The sequence below is a fragment of the Solanum dulcamara genome, chromosome 11 (genome assembly GCF_947179165.1).
Source record: "Solanum dulcamara chromosome 11, daSolDulc1.2, whole genome shotgun sequence".
Lineage (NCBI taxonomy): Eukaryota > Viridiplantae > Streptophyta > Magnoliopsida > Solanales > Solanaceae > Solanum > Solanum dulcamara.
The window spans coordinates 52,326,710-52,350,044 of NC_077247.1; the positions used below are offsets into that span (position 1 = coordinate 52,326,710).

Sequence of the window (23,335 nt, forward strand, 5' to 3'; positions counted from 1 at the left end):
CTTCACGCATATCAAGTGCCAAATTGTTGATAATTTAAGCATAGATTTTGTAAAAAAATATTGAATCCCAAAAATCGAACGTCCCGAAAGCTGCTTTGTTGATATTAAGCGGTGACCCAACCGTGTGACCTAAGTGGCTAAATCAAAGCCGAGAGATCAAAAAGAGCCAAAGAGGGGCCTTTTTCTTGATCTCACTCTCAAACGGCAACCATGTTTCTTTAAATTAAAATAAAATTCATGGCGGCGCTAGTCCAACAAACCAAAGGCAATTCCTTGCTGTCGCGCTTCAAAGCCTTTCTTGCCTTTCAGGTGCTAAGTTTAACTTGTTCTTGAATGTTATTTCATTCAGGCAAATTGTCGAACAGCTTATAACATTTTTGTAGAATTTCCATGTTCTAGAAATTTAATCACAACACGTATTCTAAAGGCAAACATTGGGAACAGCACTCTGCTAATATGGGTCCTGGGTCCGTGGTTGAGACTGGTAAACACTGATTCTTCCTTCTTCTTTTTCTTAAGTTATCCCTCTCTCTTCGTTCTTGTGCAGTCTCTGTTGCATGGAACATGTTATTTATAATAAAGGTCATAAAAAAGCATGAGATGTTAGTATGAAACATTATAAAGTTGATGTTTTTCACCAAGAATTTGCCATAAATTCCATAAATCAGTATTAACAAGCACGTGACCGGTAAGTCGAGTGTCATAATGTTCTACACACATTAAGAGAAGGTAATTCTGTTCCATTGCGTCCAGGAGTGGCAACACTATGATTTGTGATGATGATGATGATGCAGGTGAAATTGACTTCTCAAAGTGGAGGAAGCTTTACTCAAGGGACTTTGGGATAAGTAACTCCATGATACCAGCATCTGCATGGACGGTTCTGAAGGGTCTCCAAAGTGGAGGTGATACTTACAATTGTAGTTTGCTTGGATAAAGAGCCACACAATAAGATACTAGCTTAAGCACATTTTCGTTGTCAATGGTTTGAGGATAAATTTTGACCCTTGTCTTGGCACTAAGTTTGCATGAGTCTTCATATTTAGATATTTCACTGCGTGAAGGTTAGCCTTTGACTAAAAGTTGCAATATGCAGGGTTTGAAGCTTACTTGGTTGGTGGATGTGTCAGAGATCTAATTCTCAATAAAATACCAAAAGATTTTGATGTAGTCACAACTGCAAGGCTTCCACAGGTCCAAGATACATTCAAATAGTATCCTAATAATAATCCAGTCATGTTTGGTTTCAACTACTCGTCCCCATGATTCGATATTTATGTCAGTCTGTTCTATTTGTCATAGATAAAAAGGCGTTTTCATCGTGCATTAATTGTTGGACGACGTTTTCCAATATGTGTAGTACATGTCAATGGTTCTATTGTGGAGGTTGGTGCAGCTTTATGCTATTTATTTGTTGCACATTCTATACTTATATGTCTGTGCATGGGCATGGTCTATTTCACATTTGTATACTTATCTTTTTGTTATAAGTAGGTAATTGCTGTAAAATGAAAATCCTTATAGTGCTTTGCCACGTGAGAAGTGGTTTAGTCTTACTGTTCAAATTTATTTGTAAATTTATTATTTTGATCAAAATTATTCATTGTTTAAGAAAAGGAGAACATTGATTGAATAACTTCCATTGGTGTCTGACCTCTTTTTGAACTTATATTGGACAGACAATAGAGCTGAAGTCTCTTTCTCTTAGATGGCTAGATGTGTTGGTTATCATCTTTCACACACTATACAACTTTAATTACTGAAGAATTCGGGTTTCCTTCTCTCAGGTATCAAGTTTTGATACTAGGGCAAAACTAACCGGAGAAAGTGAGAAACTTTCTGTTCCTAAAATGCCAAAGAAATTTCATCAGAAGGATTTCATTCTCTGGAAGGATTCCATGCACCGAGACTTCACTGTTAACAGGTATCTCTTTATTTTTTGTTCCCTTAAGAAAATGGAGCTAAATCTAATTTCTGTTCTGTAAATTATTCCCTGGGAAAGGGATATCTGGAAGGCTTCGTAGGTTGTTCAATTCTACTGGTGGACTCGATTTGTCTTGTTTTCTAATGCCCAGTCTGCTTCCTCTTACCACCAACCCAAAATGAATATCTATTTAGGCAGCCATAGCCCTAAGAAAAGCTGAAAAATTGGATCTCATAACAAAATTGTTGTTTTAATCACACATTTACATTTTATTTGAGTAATTATGTTTATCTATGCGCAGAAGATAAAGAAAAAGATAATAATCACAGAACTATAGGAGATAGTGGGTAAAGGTTTTGATAGAAAAATGGAGGAATGCAGTGCGGCATAGAGGTGGCCGACATGCAGAAGTAGGTTCTATGCTGTGCACTGCCATGCTTGATTGCTCCATGTTGTGGTCCTCAATTAATATCTAGAAACCTAATATGGTGCTTATTTGCAATGTAGAATCATAACTTTAACTAGTAACAGAGGGAAGGTATACAACGAGTAGTTTACTAGTGCAGTGGTAGTGCAACAATGTCCTTGTGTTTTCCATCTTGTGGGATCCTTGGGAGGTGATGCTACAATATCTCATGTTTGATTCCCTATGTGGGGTCCCTTTTGACATCACAAATGCTTGAATACCTACTTTTGGATGAATCATCAAGCTTTATCAACATCCTTTTGGATGAGAAAAGTGATTGAGATTGAAAAGCATTGCCATGTCTAGAGCTCCAATTAAGAAGTTGGAACTTGGAAGTTACTATTGGATACTCCAAGGTGGTAAGTTGAAGTATGAGAAATCATTGGCTTGGTGGCTTCATTATAGGTGTTCTAGGCAAATTGTTTCTTGTAGCTATACAAGATGACTGGTTCACTTGACTCTGTCAGTTTGATCTTATCATTTAGAACAGGGTGTAATATAAAAGATGAAGAACTGAAGATGTCCTTAGGCGGTGTTGTTCTGAAAACGAGTATGTTTTTTTTTTTTGAACTTGGTAACTTTGAAATCGAGTATGTTGTTGATCTGGTTTTTTCGGAAACCAATGCGTTTTTGAGTTTTGTTTTGGGGAACATTTGCATTGTACAGAAAAATCTGAAAACATAAAATATATTAAAATTTCCTAAAATCTTTATTTGTTACAAAATTTATTTTTGAACAGCCAAAATAATATAAAAAGAAGCAGTTTTAAAAAACAAAATATGTCCCAAGGAAAAAAGGGCTCGATTCTTATCGGAAAGCAATATAGGTTGTTGGAAAAAAAATTTAGTTTCCAGAACTGTTTAGAACCTCTCCGCTAATCCTTATCCTGATTGAACTATTGAGGATCAATATTATTGGGGAGACCTTTTGCATGTTAATCATCATCTCTTTTTTTTTAAAAAAAAAATTGGGGATAGGGGAAGGGGAAATGGGGAGGGGATAACAATGTGGGGAATCGAACCCTCACCAACAAGGTGGGAGTTCAGTTAGCCAACCAACTGAGCTACTAAGATTCCCCAATCATTATCTCTTGAAGAACCTCTCCACAGTTTTCTATTCTGGTAAGCAACACATTATTACAGTCAATACATGCTTCGTCTGTAGTTCAAAAGTCGATATTTTTTTTCTAGTTTATAGATATTCTTGATCTTTTTGGTGATGGATTGGATCTCTTAATTTTTTTTGGATATGTCGTGCTAGTTCACTCATTTTGTGTGTTTATGAAATTGTAGAAACAATTTATTGTGGTTTTAATTAACTCATTTTTGTGTTTGTAAAATTGTGGAAACAGTTTGTTTTTTGATCCGTCCGTGAATACAATCTATGATTATGCCGATGCAATAGTGGACTTAAAATCCTTACAGGTGAAATTATTTTACTTCAAATATGTGAAGGTCTCATTTTGATGTGTTTTGGAATTTACAATGTCTTTTGTCATATTTATGCAGTTAAGGACTTTGGTACCGGCACACTTGTCATTTGAAGAGGACTGTGGTAAGTGCAACTATTTTAGAGATGTGCCTTGACTTGAGAATTAGAACTATATTTCATGCATTGTACATTGATATTGATCCTGTTGTTTTTTGTTAATACTGCCAGCCTCAACTAATTTGAGATTGAACCTAGTTGTTGTTATATAGTTCTTGAAGATGTCAAAGAAGTGACATATTAGTCAAGGATAACTGTTACTCAGTTGAAAGTCTAATACTTGTTTTAGATTGTACGTGGTATGTCCAGTTTTTTAATACAATACGTCAAATATCTGACCAAAAATAGGAGCCCGTTTGGATGGGCTAAAGCCCTTTTTTAGCTTTTGGACGTGTTTGCCTAATGGTAACTTTAAGCCATAAAGTTCTTAAAGTCGGTCAAAAATGAAAAGTTAGGATTTCTAACTTTTTTTTCTAAGTGCTTAAAACCATTTTGTTTGACCATGGAAATTACTTTTATATCCCTTATATTTTAACGAAATTCACAAACTACCCTTTTTATTCTTTTAACCCTAAAATTCAAACACTTATTTTCAACATAAACACTTTTATCCAAACACTCAACTGTTTATTTATAAAAATAACTTTCATCACTTCAAAGTTCTAAAAGCACTTCATACATAAAAGTTACTTTTTTTAAGCCCATCCAAACCGGTTCTAGATGCGCCCTAAATATTTAGAATAACTATAATTTATTGTTTTACAAATCTTTGTATTACAGCTCCTGCATAACTTGTTTGTGAAGAAAGGGATCCCTCTGTATTAGATCATTAATGCAGGATTGTATTTTTAAGTAATATATGGTGGAGGGATCATTCTCGTTGAGATTGCGTCTGAAGTGGGGTTATCTATTGTCAAAGGGGGGGATGAGAGAGGTGTTTTCTTAAGTCCACAGAGGGAATGAGGAACATGGATATTTTGAATGGGCCTTGTTGTTTCATCAGAGAAAGTTTGTCTTTGTTGCTTGTGTCGCTTGGTTGGGGGAGAGAAAGAGTGCTAGTAGCGTGCTGGTGAAAAGGGGCAGAGTGGTGCTTGAAGATGCGGGCGATAATGCTCTCTAGGTGGATTGGGGAGGTGAATGTGCAATTAGGCATAAACATGGAGGTAACAGGATGAGCTGAAGAGTTTGGTGAAAAGTTTTGATGGAAAAGGTCATATTCTTCATTCCATCAATCACAAAATAAGATTCTTTATGTGCTTTGAGAAAACACTATCCCATCGACTACAAATATCGTGAACCACCTGAATATCATTCTTTATGTCAGGTGAACATGAGAAGTGTTTTAAGAGATTTACTAGTTAAGAGTATGAAACAGCCTCTGGCAGAAATGCAAGGTAAGGCTGCGTACAATAGATCCTTGTGGTCGGGCCCTTCCCCGGACCCTGCGCATAGCGGGAGCCTTAGTGCACCGGGCTGCCCTTTTTACTAGTTAAGAGTATGCATTTCTAAAAGTTGAGGAGGAGATCATAGGGCTGTTGAATTGAAATAATAGAAGACGATTCGCATGAATTTACCCTAATGCCTTCCTTTTATAATTTTTGATGGAACTGATCCTCGATTTTCTTTGTCCTCAGCAAGAATCTTGCGTGGCTTGAGACTGGCTGCTCGCCTCAAGTTGTCCTTTTCAAAGGAGGTTGAAGTTGCTATGCACAAACTCTCTCCGTCCATAATGATATTGAACAAGGTATGAACAATGAATTCATGTAAACAATTGTTAACTTATTTAATTCCTCTGTTTGTTCTTTTAACCCTCCTAAGGTTTAGCTTTCTCTATGCTATTATGCCTTCTTCTCATTGCTTGACATTCCTGATGCTAAAAAAGGTTCCTAACCACAATGGAATCTTTCTCTATTACTGCTTCTTGGTTAGTAGTTTTTTCCTGCATGGCCTCAATTTTTTCTTGTGCAGCCTAGACTAATGATGGAAGTCAACTATATGCTGTCTTATGGAGCTGCAGAGCCTTCTCTTTCTTTACTTCAGCGATACAACATCCTTGGAATGCTGCTACCATTTCATGTATGTCATATTGTTTCATTTCATTTTGGTATGCTGTGAATTCCATGATTTTTGGTTCAGGACAGTAGCTTATACTTGAGTAAATGTGTCATTTACAGGCCGCACACCTTGCTCAACAGTCTAACAAACAGTTGAGTGAAAGTTCTGTTATGCTGATGGTATATCTTCTTATCTTGTATAGTTTTTTACTCCATAAACTTATACAATTCCTTTTATGTGCTTCCTCACTTATTTGATGTCAACTCTTCCCATATTTGTCTACATATTTTCTCTGGACTGCTTGTTTTCATGCATCCTCCTGAAGTCTAGCTTTTCCCCTCATATGTGAGCACATGCATGCACTTGTCTGGGCATATTTGTCTTTTCGCCTTATGCATGTTTTGTTGAGTTTTTAGTACTGTTTCACGCATTAAATGTATTGGTCTGAATATTTTGCAGAAACTATTTTCCAGTTTGGATCAACTAGTCACCTGTGATCGACCTTCTCATCATAGTTTGTGGTAAGTTGAGTTAATTTCTAGCCATTGGTGGAGATAGTTTGTGTAAGTTGATATATTGTTGAGCTAAGTATCACATCGGGCCTTCTTAACTGATATTTTTTGGTTCTTTTTTTTTTTCGAGATGGGTGCTTTGTTCACCCTTATAACAATTACTGCAATTACCGTAATCCATATATTGCAGCAGCTCTCTCGTAGGGTTGAACTTTTTCCATTTTATTTGACATCTCTTTCAGAAATATGGTTACTACAGTCTTGATAGCTCTGCTGGATTTTGTTTTTAGTCATTAATGTTGTTTCATTTCCTTGCGTTGTTCTTTCTAAAGTGATGGTTTTTTTCTTTGGCTATTATCCTTATGGTGTTTACTTTCACTGTATTCATATATGAGGTGTTTTTCGATGGTTCTGGACCTCTGTTTCAAACCTCTATTACTTGAGTTCGATCCTGCATGGGGGCAAAAAAAGTTAAATAGAAAAATATTACTTGAGTGAATAATATAAACCCCCTCCCCCCAAACTATTGGGGGGAGTTATATACCTAAAGTCCTAAACTACTGGGTTTTTAACCTATCTTGTTCTATCATCATAGCTAATAGCTTTATAGGAGAAGTATTCTTTCTCTTATGGTCCCGAGTGTTGATGTTTGCAGCAGATATCATTTTTTGGTTAACTGAAGGTTCAGTGCTTTTATAGCTTAGTGTCATGACCCGCCACTTGATCATGAAGATGGGGGAAAGATTACAAGATCGTGAAAGATTCGTGAGTAAGTTGTCAAGTGCCGCACGGAGGTCTTAGTTGAAGTCTAAGTCCGTGACATTAGGCTAGAATATTTGGAGTTAACTTTTGATTTCTTTTATGCTTCGAAGTAAAGTTTTTAACACCCATCTTTGAGATTTTGTTCTCCTGTGGTCATCTTCTACTACTCTTTCATTCTGATGTAAGTTGTTTTTGGTTTAAGATCTCCCTTGTTTAAGGTTTCTCGTCAATCAGAGGCCTGCTGTGAATGCCACTTGTTTTATAAGCACTGGCAAATGGAAACACCTCTTCTGGTTCGGCAAGTTGCATTTCACTTCACATGCCAAGGGAATTCACACTGAATACAGTGATGAATGTGGTGAAGAAATAGAAGGCGATTGAACTTTTGGAGAATAAAAACAATACAAGCAAAGGGCTAAAAACCTGATTTCACCTAGCTGTCTTTTTTTTTTTTTTTTTTTTTTGTGTGTGTGTGAGAGAGAGAGAGAGACCTTTAGGGTGATATTTAATTCACTTGTAAGTCATATTGAACAGAAATCAAGCTATCCTCATTTTGTCTTTATACATTGTGTTCACATTCTGGACTATCTCTATGGCACATCGTGCTGCCTCTTCCTATATCAAAAGCCTAAGTTGGGATCATCCTTTCTTATGCATCTTAGATTGTCATGGTTCTATAGTGCATTTTGACTACATCCAGCCATATGAAACCTGGGGAGTCATGTTAATAGTTCACTATCAGCATAACAGCTCTTAAGTCATAATCTGGATTTCTGCAATCAAACTGGTCTACTATTTTTCAGATCACTGGTGTTATCACCTTTTAAAGGTCTATTGGATGATTCAGGCTTGAGCTAGTGTTGAGAAATTGGCTTCTAGTGACTAGAATTCTTGACAATATTTTTCCTTTTGATTGATGTATGTGAGCAGGGTTGCACTCTTGGCATTCCATCTAGCACTAATCACTGATCCTCAAGGGGCATTTGTCGTCCTGACTTTTGCTTCTGTGTTGTACCATGGAAATTGGAAGGAAGGTGTTGAATTTGCTAGAAGACATTCTGATGCTGCATGTATTTATGCACCTGAAATTTCAGATTCCCAAGACTCCACATCAGATGATGAGCTTGTGGAAAGAGTTACAGATCTGGCAGTGCTAGTGCAAAATTCTCTAGACATTTTGACTGATAAGGACAGCCTCCAGAAAGCAATGTCCAAGTTCCCAGGTTCCCCATGCTCTGATTTGGTAAGTAAACCTACTTCGTTTCTAGATCTAGTTTGAGTCAACTTGTTAACTCGTATGGGTTTTGTTTTAACCTAATTGAGCACCCAATATATTTGTTCTGTACCCTTGTCACTCTTTGGAGTAATACTAGATTAATGTGAAAAAATAGTATGTCCATTTGAATGCAACTCTTTTCACCTGTGAGTCAATTTTTCCATTTTTCATCTGAAAGTGGGCACTGATTTAGTCAGTTTTTCTGAATAATACTGGAAAATTGATTTAATCGAAGTGTAATCTCAGTATCTATTTGTTGACACATAACATGTGAGCTTTTATAACATATAACTAGCCTATTTTTCTCTAAAAGATGAACGGTGTCGTATCAAACTGGACAGGAAGAATAAGCTAATTGTAGGAGTTCCATTGTTTAGGTAAGAGCATTTTCTGTTTGTTTCTACTTGTAAGCAGAGTATGATGCACAGAATGCCTTATTGAGTTATAATTTCTTGGTGAAATCTTTTTGCTAATCCATATCACACTTGTTCATAAAGTAATGGTAGGAATCCCAGATTTCAGAATCTGGAGATGTGGTTGTTGGATATTTTCCTCAGAGGATAAAGACAAAACAAGTCGAAGTATCTGCCATGCAATACCTGATCTCAGAAGTTTTTGTTGACGGATGATATCTTATGACTAGTCCAAAAGTGGAACATGTCATATAAAACAGGACAGGGAGAGTTAGCTATTCAGAGTTTTTGACCTTTTTTTTTTTACTTTAATTTTGAATTCTTCTTAAATTCCACTTCACCTCCCACCCCCACACCACCCACCCACCCACCCCCACGTTCAAGCAGCCCCCCTCCCCCCTATTTCCTTTCTTTCTTTCTTCCTTTTTCTTCACCTCCCACCCTCAACCCCCTCCCCCATTTTCTTCTTCAGCCAACTTTAGCCAACTGCCTTTCTTCTTAGTGATTTTTTTTTTACTTTTTCTAGACTTTGTTGAGCTATTGATATCAAAATTAATTATTTTTCTAAGCAAATTCAAAATTTTTAAGGTATCATCAATTAATTTATCTCATTTTCATATAACTTCAAAATTAGAAATGATAATTTTGAGAGAATCAATGAATCCTCAAAAATTGAAAGAAGTTTGATTGAAATTCGGATAAAAAAGCTAAATGATACCTCCTAATTATCTTGAAATCTAATAAGTTTATCAAATTGTTCGAAATGTAAAAAATATTTAGATAAAGTTTTAAAATTGAAGAGAGTTAAACTAATAGTTGTAAAAGAAGAAGGGTGGAGTTGTGATAAAAATGGTGACATTGAAAGTGAGGAGTTTCAATGGAGATGACAATGAATTTTCGAAGAAGAAAGAACAAAGAATAAGAAAAAATAAGAAGGAATAAAAAGTTAAAATAATAAGAAAAACAAGAAAATATATTTTACAACAAAATACTTGTAAAAATAAAATTATATTCATTATTTTAGGTTGCTCACGCTTTTTAAGAAAGTGCATACACTCTCTATGCTAGGTGGACAAAAAATGATGTAATAATATCAGTTCAAAATTGTTTTGGGATAATAGGACGCCCATACAGTTAAGGTGTCTTTATAAAAATTCGGGACAATATTAGGTGTCCCTTTATGTCTTTTCTCTAGTTTTTACTTATTAGCAGACTATGACCGATAGTCTGACTTGAAACTCTATTGAATTATAATTCCTTGGTGAAATCTCCTTGCTAATCCCTTTTTTTATGACGGTGTTATCTGGGCCAGCTTGTGCACAACTCAACTATTCCACTGGGTACCTTCTACCTAGCACCAATACAGGTACGAGGTAACTCCATTCCAAGCTCACACCAGGCTTACACAAATGGAAAGAAATCACCTAGAGTGACTTGAAACTCTATTGAGTTATAATTCCTTGTGCAATCTCTTTGCTCATCCTTTTTTAATGGCGGTGGTACCAACTTGTATGCAACTCGACTATTCCACTGGGTACCTTCTACCTAGCACCAGTACTGGGTAACTCCACCCAGGTGCCCTCCAAGGCATACAAGTGGAAAGAAATCACCTAGTTTTTTTGGCCTCTACTGAGATCTAAACTCATGTGGTCCTTGTCTAACGAACAATGACTTTCTGCCCAACCCTACCTATAAAAGAAAAAGTATCGATCACTAGGTACCGATCAATTCTACCTTCTTTTCATCATCCAACACTCATGCGTCCCCCTTTCTCCCATTCTTTTAAAGCTTTCAATAAAAGCCTTCTTAGCTTTTGGATGCTTGCTATTCCATGTTACATTTGGTCATAATGTATTGGTAGGATCCTAGATTGCAGATCTGCAGGTGGTCTGGTTCGACGACTTATCCAGAGATAAAGTCGAAACAGTTTGCCTTATCTTCCATACAATACCTCATTTGCTTATACGTTAACATTAAGATGTTTATAACCTCTTTGAAGTTGGTGCAATGCACTGCAAAAGAGCGCTTAAAATGATTTAAACCCCCTTCTGCCATGGCCGTCTCAATAGGTCTGGGGCCTAAAGCCGAACTTCATAAAGAGGCCTTATTTTTTTTAGTTGACATATATAAATTGAATAATTATAACATGCTGAATGTAATCCTACAAAGGAGGTCTGAAGAGGTAGGATATATGTGGAAATTATGAAGTAACAATATAAACAATGTAAATTTTCAATTAAAAATATATAATATAAAGTTAGAATAATAAAACCGAACTCGAAAATTTGAAAAGTTTATATAATGATATCGAAATAATGTTGAGCTGAATTTGATAAGTTGATATAATGATATTAAAATAGTGTTGATTAGTTTTAGTGCTTGAAATTTGAAGAAGATACCAAAAAAACAAATTTGATCTCTTCATAAACATAGAGCGATAGATTTTGCGTAATGTAGTAGGTTTGACCGTATGAGAGACTTTAATATATTCAATACTGAGAGAATTAAAATAGAGAAAGTGGAATAAAAAAGTTAAATTTAAGAATAATAATGTTGGTTCATGATAATCGTTAGAATAAATGAGGCAACAAAACAGATGACCACATAAGAAACGATGGTACAATTAACTAACATTTTTCCATTCTGAATTATTACAACAATCCTTATATTGAATGAGGTAAAAGATTATTATATTTTCTATCCAAAAAGTTTTTTTCAAATTTATCAATACATGATTTTTTTTTTAATAATATATGTACATGTACATACATTTTTGGGAGAATTGGGGCCCCAAGCGATTGCTATAGTGGTCTTATGGTCGAGACGACACTGCCTTCTGCTTACATAGGATCTGAAGTAGTATTGATTGATCAGACCATCTTTTGGTTTTAGCAAAACTAGTTTTTCATATGCACAGGGAGCAGATTATCCACGGTTTTCTATCCCTCTCATCTAAGGGGAGACAAGGAACATAATGGGAACATAATGGCCCACCATCACAGGGAATCTCCAAGCCCCGAGCTTCGTATAAATTCGAAAAAGTTGACATGTCGAGAAAGGTGGAATCATTATATTTCCTACAATTAAGACAGCCTCATATTTTCCACCCTTGTGGGAGAGTGTTCTTTATTTGGTTACATTTTCAACATATGCCTTTCATTCAACTTTTCTAGGTATTTCTCGGATGAGTTGCACTTGGAATAAGATTAACACTCTCTCCACATCTAAAAAGCCTCATTATATTCGTTGGGAAATCACCTCAGCTTTACATTAAAAGAGATAGTGATTTAGCAGAAGCTCCTCCCTCTGCCAACAGTATCCCTATTTAGCCATGATTCTTCTTCGTGCTCTGAATAAAGTAGAACAACAAGCAGTGTCTAAAAATTGTCAATTTCTTGGTGAAGTGTTCATCGTTGGTGATTGCTCTATTATTATTGTAGACACTGATTGACTATTTAATGAGATATTTTATATTCAGGTGTTTGTATCTAAGAACACAAGGAAGGTAGTTGAAGTAATTTTTGACGTTCTGATAGAAGATGTTAGATCTCTCAAAACCAGGAGGAATAGTATTGTGATAGATTATACTCTGCTTGGGATAGGACAAACGTGTGAGACAAGGTTCGTTCTCGGTCAAGTCATCCTTGATACTATAGCTCCTGGGGTCATTCCAGGCAGTGAAGTGATCAAACATACCCTGGTTAAAGTTGATGCTCGGTTGAGTAAAAATGCTACGGAGAAGAATATGGGTGGAAATGTGAAGTTCAATAAAAGGAAGTTCGTGTGTGAAGATGATAATCAGCCCAATGCAAGTTCTGAAATTAAACACAATAGAGCTGAGAAGCGGAAGTCGGTTATTGCCAAGCAATCCCAAGAGAAGGCTGTTGAGAAGCATGATAAAGAATCTCTTAGTCAGAAACTGGATAACGGGGATGCTGTAACTAAGAAGAAAACTAAGGATAAGCATGGTGAATTACCGCAGAATGGAACAAGAATGGTGCTTGAAAGGGTCAAGCATCAAATGCCGCCTCACAAAGAAGAGCGAAATGGAGGCGATAAATATCGGCAGACTTCAGAAAACCATTTGAAACTTTTACGCAATGTTGACAATGGTGGGACTACCAAGCAGCACAATTTGAAAGAGAAGCGTGATTCCACACAAAAACAGAACGAGGAAAAGAGTGAGCCATTACATAGCAGAAAACAGGATTTGGAGGGGGTCAAGTTGGTTTTGGATGAGAAGAGTAAACCAAAAGCAGGAAACCTAAAAATTTCAGATCTTTTCAGGAGGTGAGTTTAACTTTGTATCGTAAAATTGTATCTTCTTCAAAAAGGAGCAAGAGCAAAACTCAGAACTGTCTTACCTTGTTTACCCCTTTTTACCATAGGACTGTCTAGCTCTCATGTACATGGCAAAAGAATGAGTCGCAATTGCCATTTTTTGACTGTGACATGGTAATTATCATTATCAAATGGTAGGCTTTGATTTTAATAGTAGTCCATTTTCATGTTTGAAGTACTCTCCTCTGTCTTCTTGTCATTCGTTTCATGGCAAGCTGTCTTCAGTGTTTGATTATATTCCCCTAGAGTCAACTGTTTTTTACTGCTGGCCTTCACTATGAAAAATAAAAGAAAATTTCACAAATAGCTACTATAAGTATCTTAATTATGCTCATTAGTTATAGTTTGTCTAATTACGCTCCATAGCTTTAGTTTCGTTTGCTACGGCTATTTCCGTTTGTATATTTCGCTTGCCAATATACAAACATGGTAAGTATATACAAATTCTATACTTATACATTTAGGAATTTTTCAAAACTTCGTTTGTATATTTCGCTTACCAATATACAAACATGGTAAGTATATACAAATTCTGTATTTATACATTTAAAATTTTTCAGACTTCTACAAATCAAAATGTATCAACAAATTATATACAAACATGATAATTATATACAATTTTGAATTTTTACAGATATGAATTATTCATAACTTATACAAATCTAATATATTAACAAATCGTATACAAATAGCTAAAGCGTGCATATATAAATTCTGAATTTATATAATTAGGAATTAAACTATTCAAATTTTGAATTTATACAATTAGAAATTGAATTATACAAAGTAAATAAAAAAATTATTTAAATTATAGCCGCATTTAATAATTAATCAAAACTATAGCTTACATAATAACTATTAACTTTTGCAATTTCTTGTAATTTCCTCAAAAAAGAATAGTAGAATAAATGTTCACGTGCCTTAACAGATTATCAATTTCACACATGGTCCTTAATATCTCAGGCTGTGTCAGAACCTATTCCCCACAATTTCAAATTTCCAATGTAGGAATAAGTCTCGGAGAAAATGTTTTTAAGAATTTGGTACTTATTAGTGTTGATGAGGACAACTGGATAATAAGTGAGGATTGATTACATTTTGAACAGAAAAAAGAGAGGAGGAAAAGTATAGTTGAGGAAATGAAAAGGATTCACATCTTAGTGAAAATAATGAAAGTGGAAGGAACTTTCTCATGCCATCTTTAGAGTTTTTGAGTTTGAATTTTGAATATAAAGTCTTTTTTTATCAGAAGCGTTTTATTCTAAAGTGAAACTTTTTAATAATTATGGTGTCCGACTAGGGTATGAAATCATTTTTGATAAAGAACACTTTACTCTAAAGTAAGACTTCTCGACACGAATTCAAATTCATCAAATTTCTAAATAGATATCAAATATCGAATAAAAAATATTTTTTTTTTTAAAAGAAAGTTTCTCCCCTCTCGTATAAAATGATTGGATTAACTTTTATTCAACCCTGCAGAGGAGATCCACTTTTAAAATTTGACATTATATAAACTATTACGTCGGAACATGTCTGCCACAGTAATTATAAGTACACATATAAGACAATAATAAATATAGTAAATTTCAAAAATAATTTGCAGACCAAAAGGCACACAGTGATTTTGCAAGAGGATTTTAAATTAATACAATCGGCAGTAGTAAAAAACCATTATACTTCCTCCTATCCATTTTAATCGTCGTATTTATTAAAATAATTGTTATTTTGAAAATTAAGAGTAAATATTATCCTTTTAGTTAATATTCTTTTAAGAGGTGAGAAAAAAAAATATAACAAGTAAAATAAAACGGAGGAAATAATAAATTAATTTTTTTTAGTATATGTCAAGTTAAGAAACGCCTGAACTTCTTTCATGTTTGTTTTGTAATACTAATAGTTGGTATGATTTGAGATATTACACTTGTAAGTAGATTAAAAAAATTAAAAAATTCTATCATGTTCAGAAAATAATGTCATAAACCTTGCCTTAAAATACTCTTTGTGCTACACAATTATGCAAAAAACTTTTGCATCTCTCTAATTGATAAGATTAAGGGGGAAAACTACTCGTTTATAACATTTGAATTTTATGTTCTCCTTTACTCTTAAATCAATATAAAAGTTAAAACCAGGAATTTGAATTTCGAATTAAGAATTGGTTAGCTAGTATTTATAAAATCTATCAATTTATAGTGTATCTACTGCGTTGAATCTTCATTAATGCTTAACAAGTCAATTTTTTTGTGTCTTAATTGCTATATTTGGAGAGTCAAATGGTATTTGTTTTGACCATAATTTTTTCAAATACTTTCTAATTAATTATTGTGACGTATAATGTTTTTATGTAATTTCTAAATATATACTTTTATTTTCTTACAAATGAAATTTTTTATTTCTGAATTCACATCAAACATTAGCTAGTTTGACCCTCGTATTTCAAATCAAGCCAAACAAATAGAAACGGAGGGAGTATTAATTAATGAATTATTTATTTTTTGTTTAATCTTCTTTTTCTTCTATTTGTGCATACATGGCTTGACATTATTCCGTAGCTACGTTATTCGACTTCTTTAATATTCCTAAATTTTACCATTAAGGTTGTAAATGTATCTAACTTCATGATAATCAACTATAAGTGTGAACTCATATTTCTAAACTGTAATTATGTTAACTTCTTTTAGTGTGATTTAATCTACTTTCAAAATTAAATTTGTGTGCCTACACGTAAACGTAAACAAGTTATCTATTTTATTTCACTTAAATTTACAAAAAATGATGTCTTTTATAATCGTGCGAAGCTCAAGTAAATTCACTAATATGATGAATAAACAAGTACAAGCCAACTTTAATAATGCTAACATGGTTCAAGTAGATGTGTGTGCAGTGTGCTTGCCTTTATATATAAATGTGAAAATTAATTTGACATTATTTAACGTTGTGCTGTAACAATTGTAATGGGTTGTCACATTTAATAAAGTTAATATGAGTTGTGAACAGTATTGTCATAACTTTTAACGGATAACTCGTTATAGGTGCCTGAAAGTTTTTATGAAATATTCTCCACTAGCTTCTTCAATTTTAAGTATTGTATATTGAGTACGGTTGAGTTAATGCACTTGTCTTTCGTAAGTTGTTTGATGTGTAATTTGTTCAGTGTCATAATTGTTGTATGGTAAGGTTATCTCAGTTAAAAGTTACTACAATGAATTTATAATCATAATCGCGATTCAAGTTAGTGTATTTGTATTTAATAGTAAGTTGTTTGTTGTGTAATCCATCTAATGTCGTAATAGTTGTACGTTAGGATTGTCTCATTTTAAAGTTACACAAGTTTATAATCACGTTATCATAAATTTCTCGATATTAACATATTATACATAATCAAAATTGAAATTATAAATACATTTCCACAAATCATTAACTGCTTACGCACGAACAATGCTAATTAGTAAGTAACTAATCATGAGTAATAACCACACTTTCAATTAAGTAATACACTTATCTTTAGTAAGTCATTTTCTAAGCATAATTTATTTTGAACGGTAGGATTATCTCACTTAAAAGTTATTATAATGAGTTAATGTGTTTGTCTTTAGTAAGTTGTTTATTGCGTAATTCATCTAATGCTATAATGATTGTATCTCAGGATTATCTCATTTTAAAGTTACATGAGTTTATAATCACGTCATCATAAATTTCTAAATAATAACATATTATACATAATCAAGATTAAAATTATAAATACATTTTGACGAATCATTAATTAATTACGTACAAACAACAAAGACTAACTTGTAATAAACTATTCATGAGTAATAAGCACACTTTCAATTAAGTTAATGCACTTGTCTTTCATAAGTCGTTTGTTACGTAATTCATCCAAGCCGTAATAACAATACGTTAGGTAGTGTTATCACATTTTAAAGTTACATAAGTTTATAATTAGGTTATTATAAATTTTTATGATAACATAATCAAAATTAAAATTCTAAATACATTTTGATGAATCATTAATTAAGTATGAACAATAAAGATCAGTTAATTAACCAATCATAAGTTATAATCACACTTTCAATTACGTTAATATGCGTTTCTTTAGTAAGTCTGTTGTGTAATCATCACATGTCATAATAATGGTACGATAGGGTTTTCTCATCTATAAGTAATTCTTTGAGTGTATAATCAGGTTGTCATAAATTACTAAATAACGTATTACACACAATTGAGATTGAAATTACAAATATATTTCAACAAATTACTAATTGCGTACGAACAAGAAAGATTAACTAGTACTCACTCTGTTCATTTTTACTTGTAATTAAGAGATAATTTGTCACTTAATTTACCCCAATTATTAACTATAATTATTTTTGAACTATTAAATTTATTATATTTAAAGAATGATATAATAAAAATGTGCCAAATTAACACTGAACAAGTAAAAAATGAACTGATAGAGTAATTAACTAATCATAAGTAATATGCACACTTTCAACTAACACTAAAACATAGACAAATAAAGGAAAGGGTACAAGTCATTTCACACACAAAATTTAGTGCAATAATAGTTCATATTTTGTCACATTCTTGAAACAAAAATCTTCATCATTTTTTCTTGAAACTATTATTAGTAAGAGGAGCCAAATTAAGTGGAGCCCTATTCCCAGAAAGCCCAAAAGTGTAAAGTGGGCAAGAGCGTATAGAATGACTATGACGTGTCCTGTATTATATGGGTCTTCTAAAAGTGCAAACCCCAATAACTTAGATTATTAAATGAGTTCAACATTTAATTAAAGTAAGTTAATTATGATAATTCTACTATTACACTACTTCTATCTATTTCTTACACTAATTTGAAAGCAACGTCTACTTGTTATGACAAATCAGCTTTTAGGTGACCGTTGTTACTAGCTGGACTGTAAAAGTCATGCTTAATTGGATCCAACGGCCCCTTTTCTTTTTTTTTACTAGCCGTTTCATTTGAATATAAGTGAGAGATTTTGTCTATCTGTGTAGTGTATTTTTTTTAATTTTAATTTAAAACCAGACAAATTCCCATTATTTTCTCACTTCTATACAGCTCTCTTGTTTCTTCATTGCTTTTTCTTAATCAAGATTGATCAAGATTCAATATTGGAGAGGGGGTAACTGAAGAAGAGAGTTAAAGATTCATTTATTTATTTTACAATTCTTGATTTGGGTGTTTTCTCAGTTTTCAAGAAAAAGAAATGGCTAGCACTGATGAGAACAAACCTACCTTGATTAAGCCATCAAATGTTCAAGGTATAAAATCTGGCTCAGATTTTTTTTGTGTGTGTGAAAGTTCCTAGCTTTTGATAAATGAGTTTCTGAATTTTTTCCCCTTTTCATTGTGAAGTTAAAGGTGGGGCTGAAATGGCTACCAGAAAGCTTGTTGGAGTGGAAACAAGAAGCAACAGGAGGGTTTTGGGCGCGATTAATCAGAATTTAGTGGGTGGTCATGGATATCCTTGTGTTGTTAACAAGAGAGGATTATCTGAGTAATTAATCTTCAGCTCTAATCTTTTAGATTAAAATCTTCGACCTTGTTGAGTCTTTATCATTTTTGGTACTAAATCTTTAGCTCATTTGGTGAGTTTGTTGTTCTCAGTGGAAATGGAATCTGTGACAAGAATTTTCCTGATCGTGCTCATCGACCCATCACGAGGTAAGACATTAATAAATATTACAATGTTGTTCCATCTTTGTTTTGCCCCACTCGTGGGATTACACTGGATAGGTTGTTGTTGTTGTTCGATCTTTGTTTTGCTTATTTTGAATTTGAATTTGGTGTTCAATAAACTGATATGTAAATATAACTTAATTTGTCAATGAAGGAAATTTGCTGCACAAATAGCTAGCTCCCAGCAACATTCTTCAGAGGTACATACAAGCTCTTAATGAAACACAGATATATAGTTTATAAAGTTTAATAAATAACTCTGGGACATTAATATAATAATCTTTGTTTTTTTTTTTAACAGGAAAACAAGAAACCTAAGGTAGCAGCTGAAAGTTTCAGCGTATGGGAGGATGTGGAGGAAAATGAGACAGCTAATGATGAGCCTGTCCCTATGTCTTTGGAACAAACAGAAAGAGTCACAAATGACAAGGATCAAATGGTAACAAAAATAATCCTGTTCGAAAACGATCAATTAATATTAGTGTTTTAATTCATAGTTTGGGAAATCATGCAAACTACATCTATTAAAGACATCATTAATTTTTTAGGAGGTTGAAATGGAAGATATATTTGAGGAGGCTGTCATAGATATCGATGGCGATGATTCAAAGAATCCACTTGCAGCTGTTGAGTATGTGGGAGATTTGTTTGCTAACTACAGAAAAATGGAGGTGAGTTTAGCTCAGTAACTTGCTAGTTAGCAGTTGCATAGATCCTTAATTTATATGATTAGCTGCTAAATTAAATGTTTATAGCTTTGCTGATGTGAGTTTCAATTGTTAGTAAGGTTATGATACCAGTTGTTTAAAAAGTTGTAAAAAATCATTAGTTAGATCCGACATATCACACTTTTTTCCACTGTTTATACAACTTTACTAGGATAGAGTCCTATACTTGCTTTTTATTGATTTCAAATGGTGGCGTCTATGTTTAGTGAAAAGTCTTTATGAAAATGATTTTAGATTCACTAAAATGGAAATGTGAAAGGGATTTATTTAAAAAGGCTAAAATGGAAGAATGACTATCGAAAACAGCCTCTGACCTCTGAGGGAGGGGTAAGGTAAACGGACACACTCTACCCTTTTCAGACTTCACTATCTAAAAAAGATTGATGTAAAAGGTATCACATATCCACTAAACTGGTCACTGGGTATGTTGTGTTGTTGCTTAAATGGAATCTCTTTGAATACTAGGTGGGTAGATACAAAACATTTTCAGCGTGCTAATTCAAGAGTTCTTTTGGCATGTCTTCTAATACCCACAAAAGTTTTGACAATTTCATGTTATATGATTAGTAAAGTACTGAGTAAATAGAAACCATATTGTTTTGGGGTTCTCAAACTTGTTTGGTAGTTTCCATCTATGTAAAATGCCTAGGTAGTTCCTTCACTGGACTGGATCAGAACAAAGTTTTATGAGTTGAATAGCGTCAATGTATATGTTGGGAATGATTAAATCATTGTCCATTATATTCAGGTTTATGGCTGTGCTTCACCAAACTATATGGCACAACAGGTTGACATCAACGAGAGAATGCGGTCTATCCTAATAGACTGGCTAATTGAGGTATGGTAAATGTTCCCTCTGCTAAGTTAATAACTTTGTTCAAAGTATGGCAATTAATACTTGCTCCTTCTGATTAACAGGTGCATCACAAGTTTGAGCTCAGGGAAGAAACGTTATTCCTGACCGTTAATTTGATTGACCGATTCTTGGAGAAGCAAGGTATTGTTAGAAAGAAGCTCCAGCTTGTCGGTTTGGTTGCAATGCTATTAGCATGCAAGTATGAGGAAATTCATGCTCCACTGGTGGAGGATCTTGTGTTGATTTCGGACAAAGCCTATACAAGGAAGGAGATTCTTGAAATGGTATATTCTGGTCTCATAATAGCTGCCATTAGTAATACTTTGCTCTATGTTTAGTATATAACTAAAGACGTTCTCTTTCCATATCATGCAGGAAAGAATGATGCTCAACACACTGCAGTTTAATATGTCTGTTCCAACTGCCTATGTTTTTATGCAAAGATATCTTAAGGCTGCTCAATGTGATAGGAAGGTTAGTAGCTCTCAATGAATGTATCATACCTGTTTTTGAAAATTGCACGTAACTTTTTCTCTTTAACTTTTTTACTCTTGGCTTTAAACAGCTTGAGCTGCTGTCTTTCATGTTGGTTGAGCTTTGCCTTGTGGAGTACGAAATGCTCAAGTTTCCACCATCCTTCATAGCTGCTGCAGCAATCTATACAGCTCAGACCACGCTCTATGGTGTCCAGCAGTGGAGTAAGACGTGTGAGGTGCATACAAGTTACTCGGAAGATCAACTTTTGTAAGTCTACGAACTCTCCATTTTGAGGAATCTTCTAACTCAACTCTCAACCTTTAGTTACTTATTTCTTTCTTCTTCTGTTTTTTTTTTTTGCTGTTTAGGGATTGCTCGAAATCGATTGTGGGCTACCACAAGAAAGCAGCAACCGGAAAACTAACAGGGGTACATAGGAAATACAGCATATCGAAATTTGGGTATGCAGCAAAGTGTGAGCCTGCCCATTTTCTTGTGCAGACTCAACAATAGAGGAGAAAGGGGCATGTACAGTTATTACTAACTTTATATGCAATTGCTGATATATTGGGGGTAATGGAGAATTTATAGGAAAAGATAACTTAGCAACTGTGGTTGCCCCGGGGGAATTTATTTATTTCTTTTATAGAGTTCATTGTTGTTGCACTTTTACTATGTTCAACATTTGAACATATATTCCTGGATTTTCGTTTCAGTTTCATTTACAAACAGAAATAAAAAGTCACAATTTTCTCATTTGCAAGCACAAGCAAAATTAGAAGCATTTGCCCATTGCCCAACTAGCTTCTACTCTCTCACAATTCTATCTTACTCGGTTCTATACAATTTTTTTCTTTTTATTCCCTCTGTTTCATTTTTCTTTGTTAAATTAGCAAATCAAGATATTTTTATTATTTTCTCATACTGCACTTAATATTAAATAATTAAATAAAATAGTAGTCAAATTTTTGAATTTCAAAACATCACAATAAAGTTAGTTTAATTTAATAAAATACATCCCTAATAAAAAAACATATTTAATAAAATTGTAATCATATAATACGATCTAATTGACGAGAAGAGATATATTTTACATGTAAAATTAAACTGAGGAAGTAGCAAATACTATGCATTTAATAACTCACTAGTAAAATTGTAATCATGCATTCACTCTGAACACTTATAATACATTTATAGATGGATAATACATTTATCACATATTTTAATAGACTTATAATACATTATGTTAGTTTCTTACTACACATACATAATATATATTTTAAAACACTTATAATACATTTATATTGTATGCATAATTCACTTTTAATACAAGTGTAGATTTATCATAATATTAATATATATATTACTATAAATGATAATAAATAAAAAATATCACTAAAATCAATAAATAATTTTTAAAAAACACTCAATTAGCATTCACGTAATTAGCAAGTGTTCACTGAAAGTTGGTCTTGGCTTGTTGTTACCGACCTCGTTTATACTTTTTAATAAAGTATTTTACCTACCTTTTGGGGGCCCTCCAGTTACTTGTCCTTTTTAACATGAGGCATTAAAATGGAAAGGGTTAAAGTTACTTTTAATTTTTATTTTATTCTTTACATTTTAGTTTCGAAATAGTCTATATTTAGCATTTGTTATACCCTTTTCGTCTCATATTATTTATCTATATTATTAAAAAAGTTTATCCCAAATTAATTATTAATTTAAATAATCAAGATAGAATTATATTATTTTTTCATTTTATCCTTAAATTGATTCATTTTACAGTAGAAATATTGTAAAGTTTTAAAAATGGTTCCTCCGTTCTTAATTTGGTATTAATGAATTAGACACATAAATAAAGTGAATTAAAAATAACGAATAAATTGATAAAAATATTCTTTTTATTTATTATTTCTAAGAAATATTATAAAAAATAAAGCGAACAATTAATATGAAAGTGTACTTTGAAAACAAAAAAGGCCTCTACGAATCAATTTCAAGTGGTTGGGGGTACATTAGCCCCTTTGGACCTCTTCCAACCTTCGTACCATATTTGGATGGGTTAGAACTGAGCACATAATGACTCATGGTTTAATTTGACTAAAAATTGCTAAAGTCAAAACAAGATGAATCAGTTTAAACCATGAGCTATGTGCCTATTTTTGGAAGAAGTAAGTTTATTGAAAGTTTTATCGGTGTATGCTGTAGATATTTTTGAGGCAAACACTATAGGAATTATTTATACTAGGCGTATTAAACCATGTAATATTAACAACTTAGGCCAAATAATGGCTCTTAACTATGTATCGATACACTCCGAAAATATTTTA

General features: G+C 33.3%; 2 protein-coding genes across 4 annotated transcripts; both read left to right on the forward strand.

The window, feature by feature from the left end:
- On the forward strand, window positions 1-13,482 carry LOC129872376 (uncharacterized). 3 transcript variants are annotated; one of them, XM_055947362.1, is made up of 14 exons: window positions 2-309; window positions 400-484; window positions 795-905; window positions 1,097-1,194; window positions 1,303-1,386; window positions 1,788-1,924; window positions 3,742-3,814; window positions 3,899-3,944; window positions 5,513-5,622; window positions 5,847-5,954; window positions 6,053-6,112; window positions 6,393-6,454; window positions 8,138-8,450; window positions 12,375-13,482. In XM_055947362.1, exons 1-14 carry the CDS (start codon window positions 238-240, stop codon window positions 13,188-13,190), a joined length of 2,175 nt encoding a protein of 724 aa, XP_055803337.1. In that variant the 5' UTR covers window positions 2-237; the 3' UTR covers window positions 13,191-13,482. The 3 variants fall into 3 exon arrangements, with proteins under 3 accessions (XP_055803338.1, XP_055803337.1, XP_055803339.1); XM_055947364.1 differs by having other exon boundaries at window positions 241-309; window positions 384-484; XM_055947363.1 differs by lacking the exon at window positions 1,303-1,386 and having other exon boundaries at window positions 1-309.
- Window positions 13,483-18,254: 4,772 nt separating this feature from the next.
- LOC129872379 (G2/mitotic-specific cyclin-2-like) lies at window positions 18,255-21,758 on the forward strand. Its single transcript, XM_055947366.1, has 11 exons — window positions 18,255-18,523; window positions 18,618-18,759; window positions 18,870-18,926; window positions 19,096-19,141; window positions 19,243-19,380; window positions 19,490-19,612; window positions 20,418-20,507; window positions 20,588-20,809; window positions 20,901-20,999; window positions 21,091-21,269; window positions 21,371-21,758. Exons 1-11 carry the CDS (start codon window positions 18,469-18,471, stop codon window positions 21,513-21,515), a joined length of 1,296 nt encoding a protein of 431 aa, XP_055803341.1. The 5' UTR covers window positions 18,255-18,468; the 3' UTR covers window positions 21,516-21,758.
- The last annotated feature ends 1,577 nt before the right edge of the window (window positions 21,759-23,335 follow it).

Coding starts and splice junctions, on each gene's coding strand:
- LOC129872379 (XM_055947366.1), top strand. CDS start 18,469: ATGGCTAGCACTGATGAGAACAAACCTACCTTGATTAAGCCATCAAAT. Junction 19,381..19,489: donor CAAATGACAAGGATCAAATG/GTAACAAAAATA, acceptor TTAATTTTTTAG/GAGGTTGAAATGGAAGATAT. Junction 20,810..20,900: donor GGAAGGAGATTCTTGAAATG/GTATATTCTGGT, acceptor CATATCATGCAG/GAAAGAATGATGCTCAACAC.
- LOC129872376 (XM_055947362.1), top strand. CDS start 238: ATGGCGGCGCTAGTCCAACAAACCAAAGGCAATTCCTTGCTGTCGCGC. Junction 5,955..6,052: donor GAATGCTGCTACCATTTCAT/GTATGTCATATT, acceptor TGTCATTTACAG/GCCGCACACCTTGCTCAACA. Junction 8,451..12,374: donor GTTCCCCATGCTCTGATTTG/GTAAGTAAACCT, acceptor TTTTATATTCAG/GTGTTTGTATCTAAGAACAC.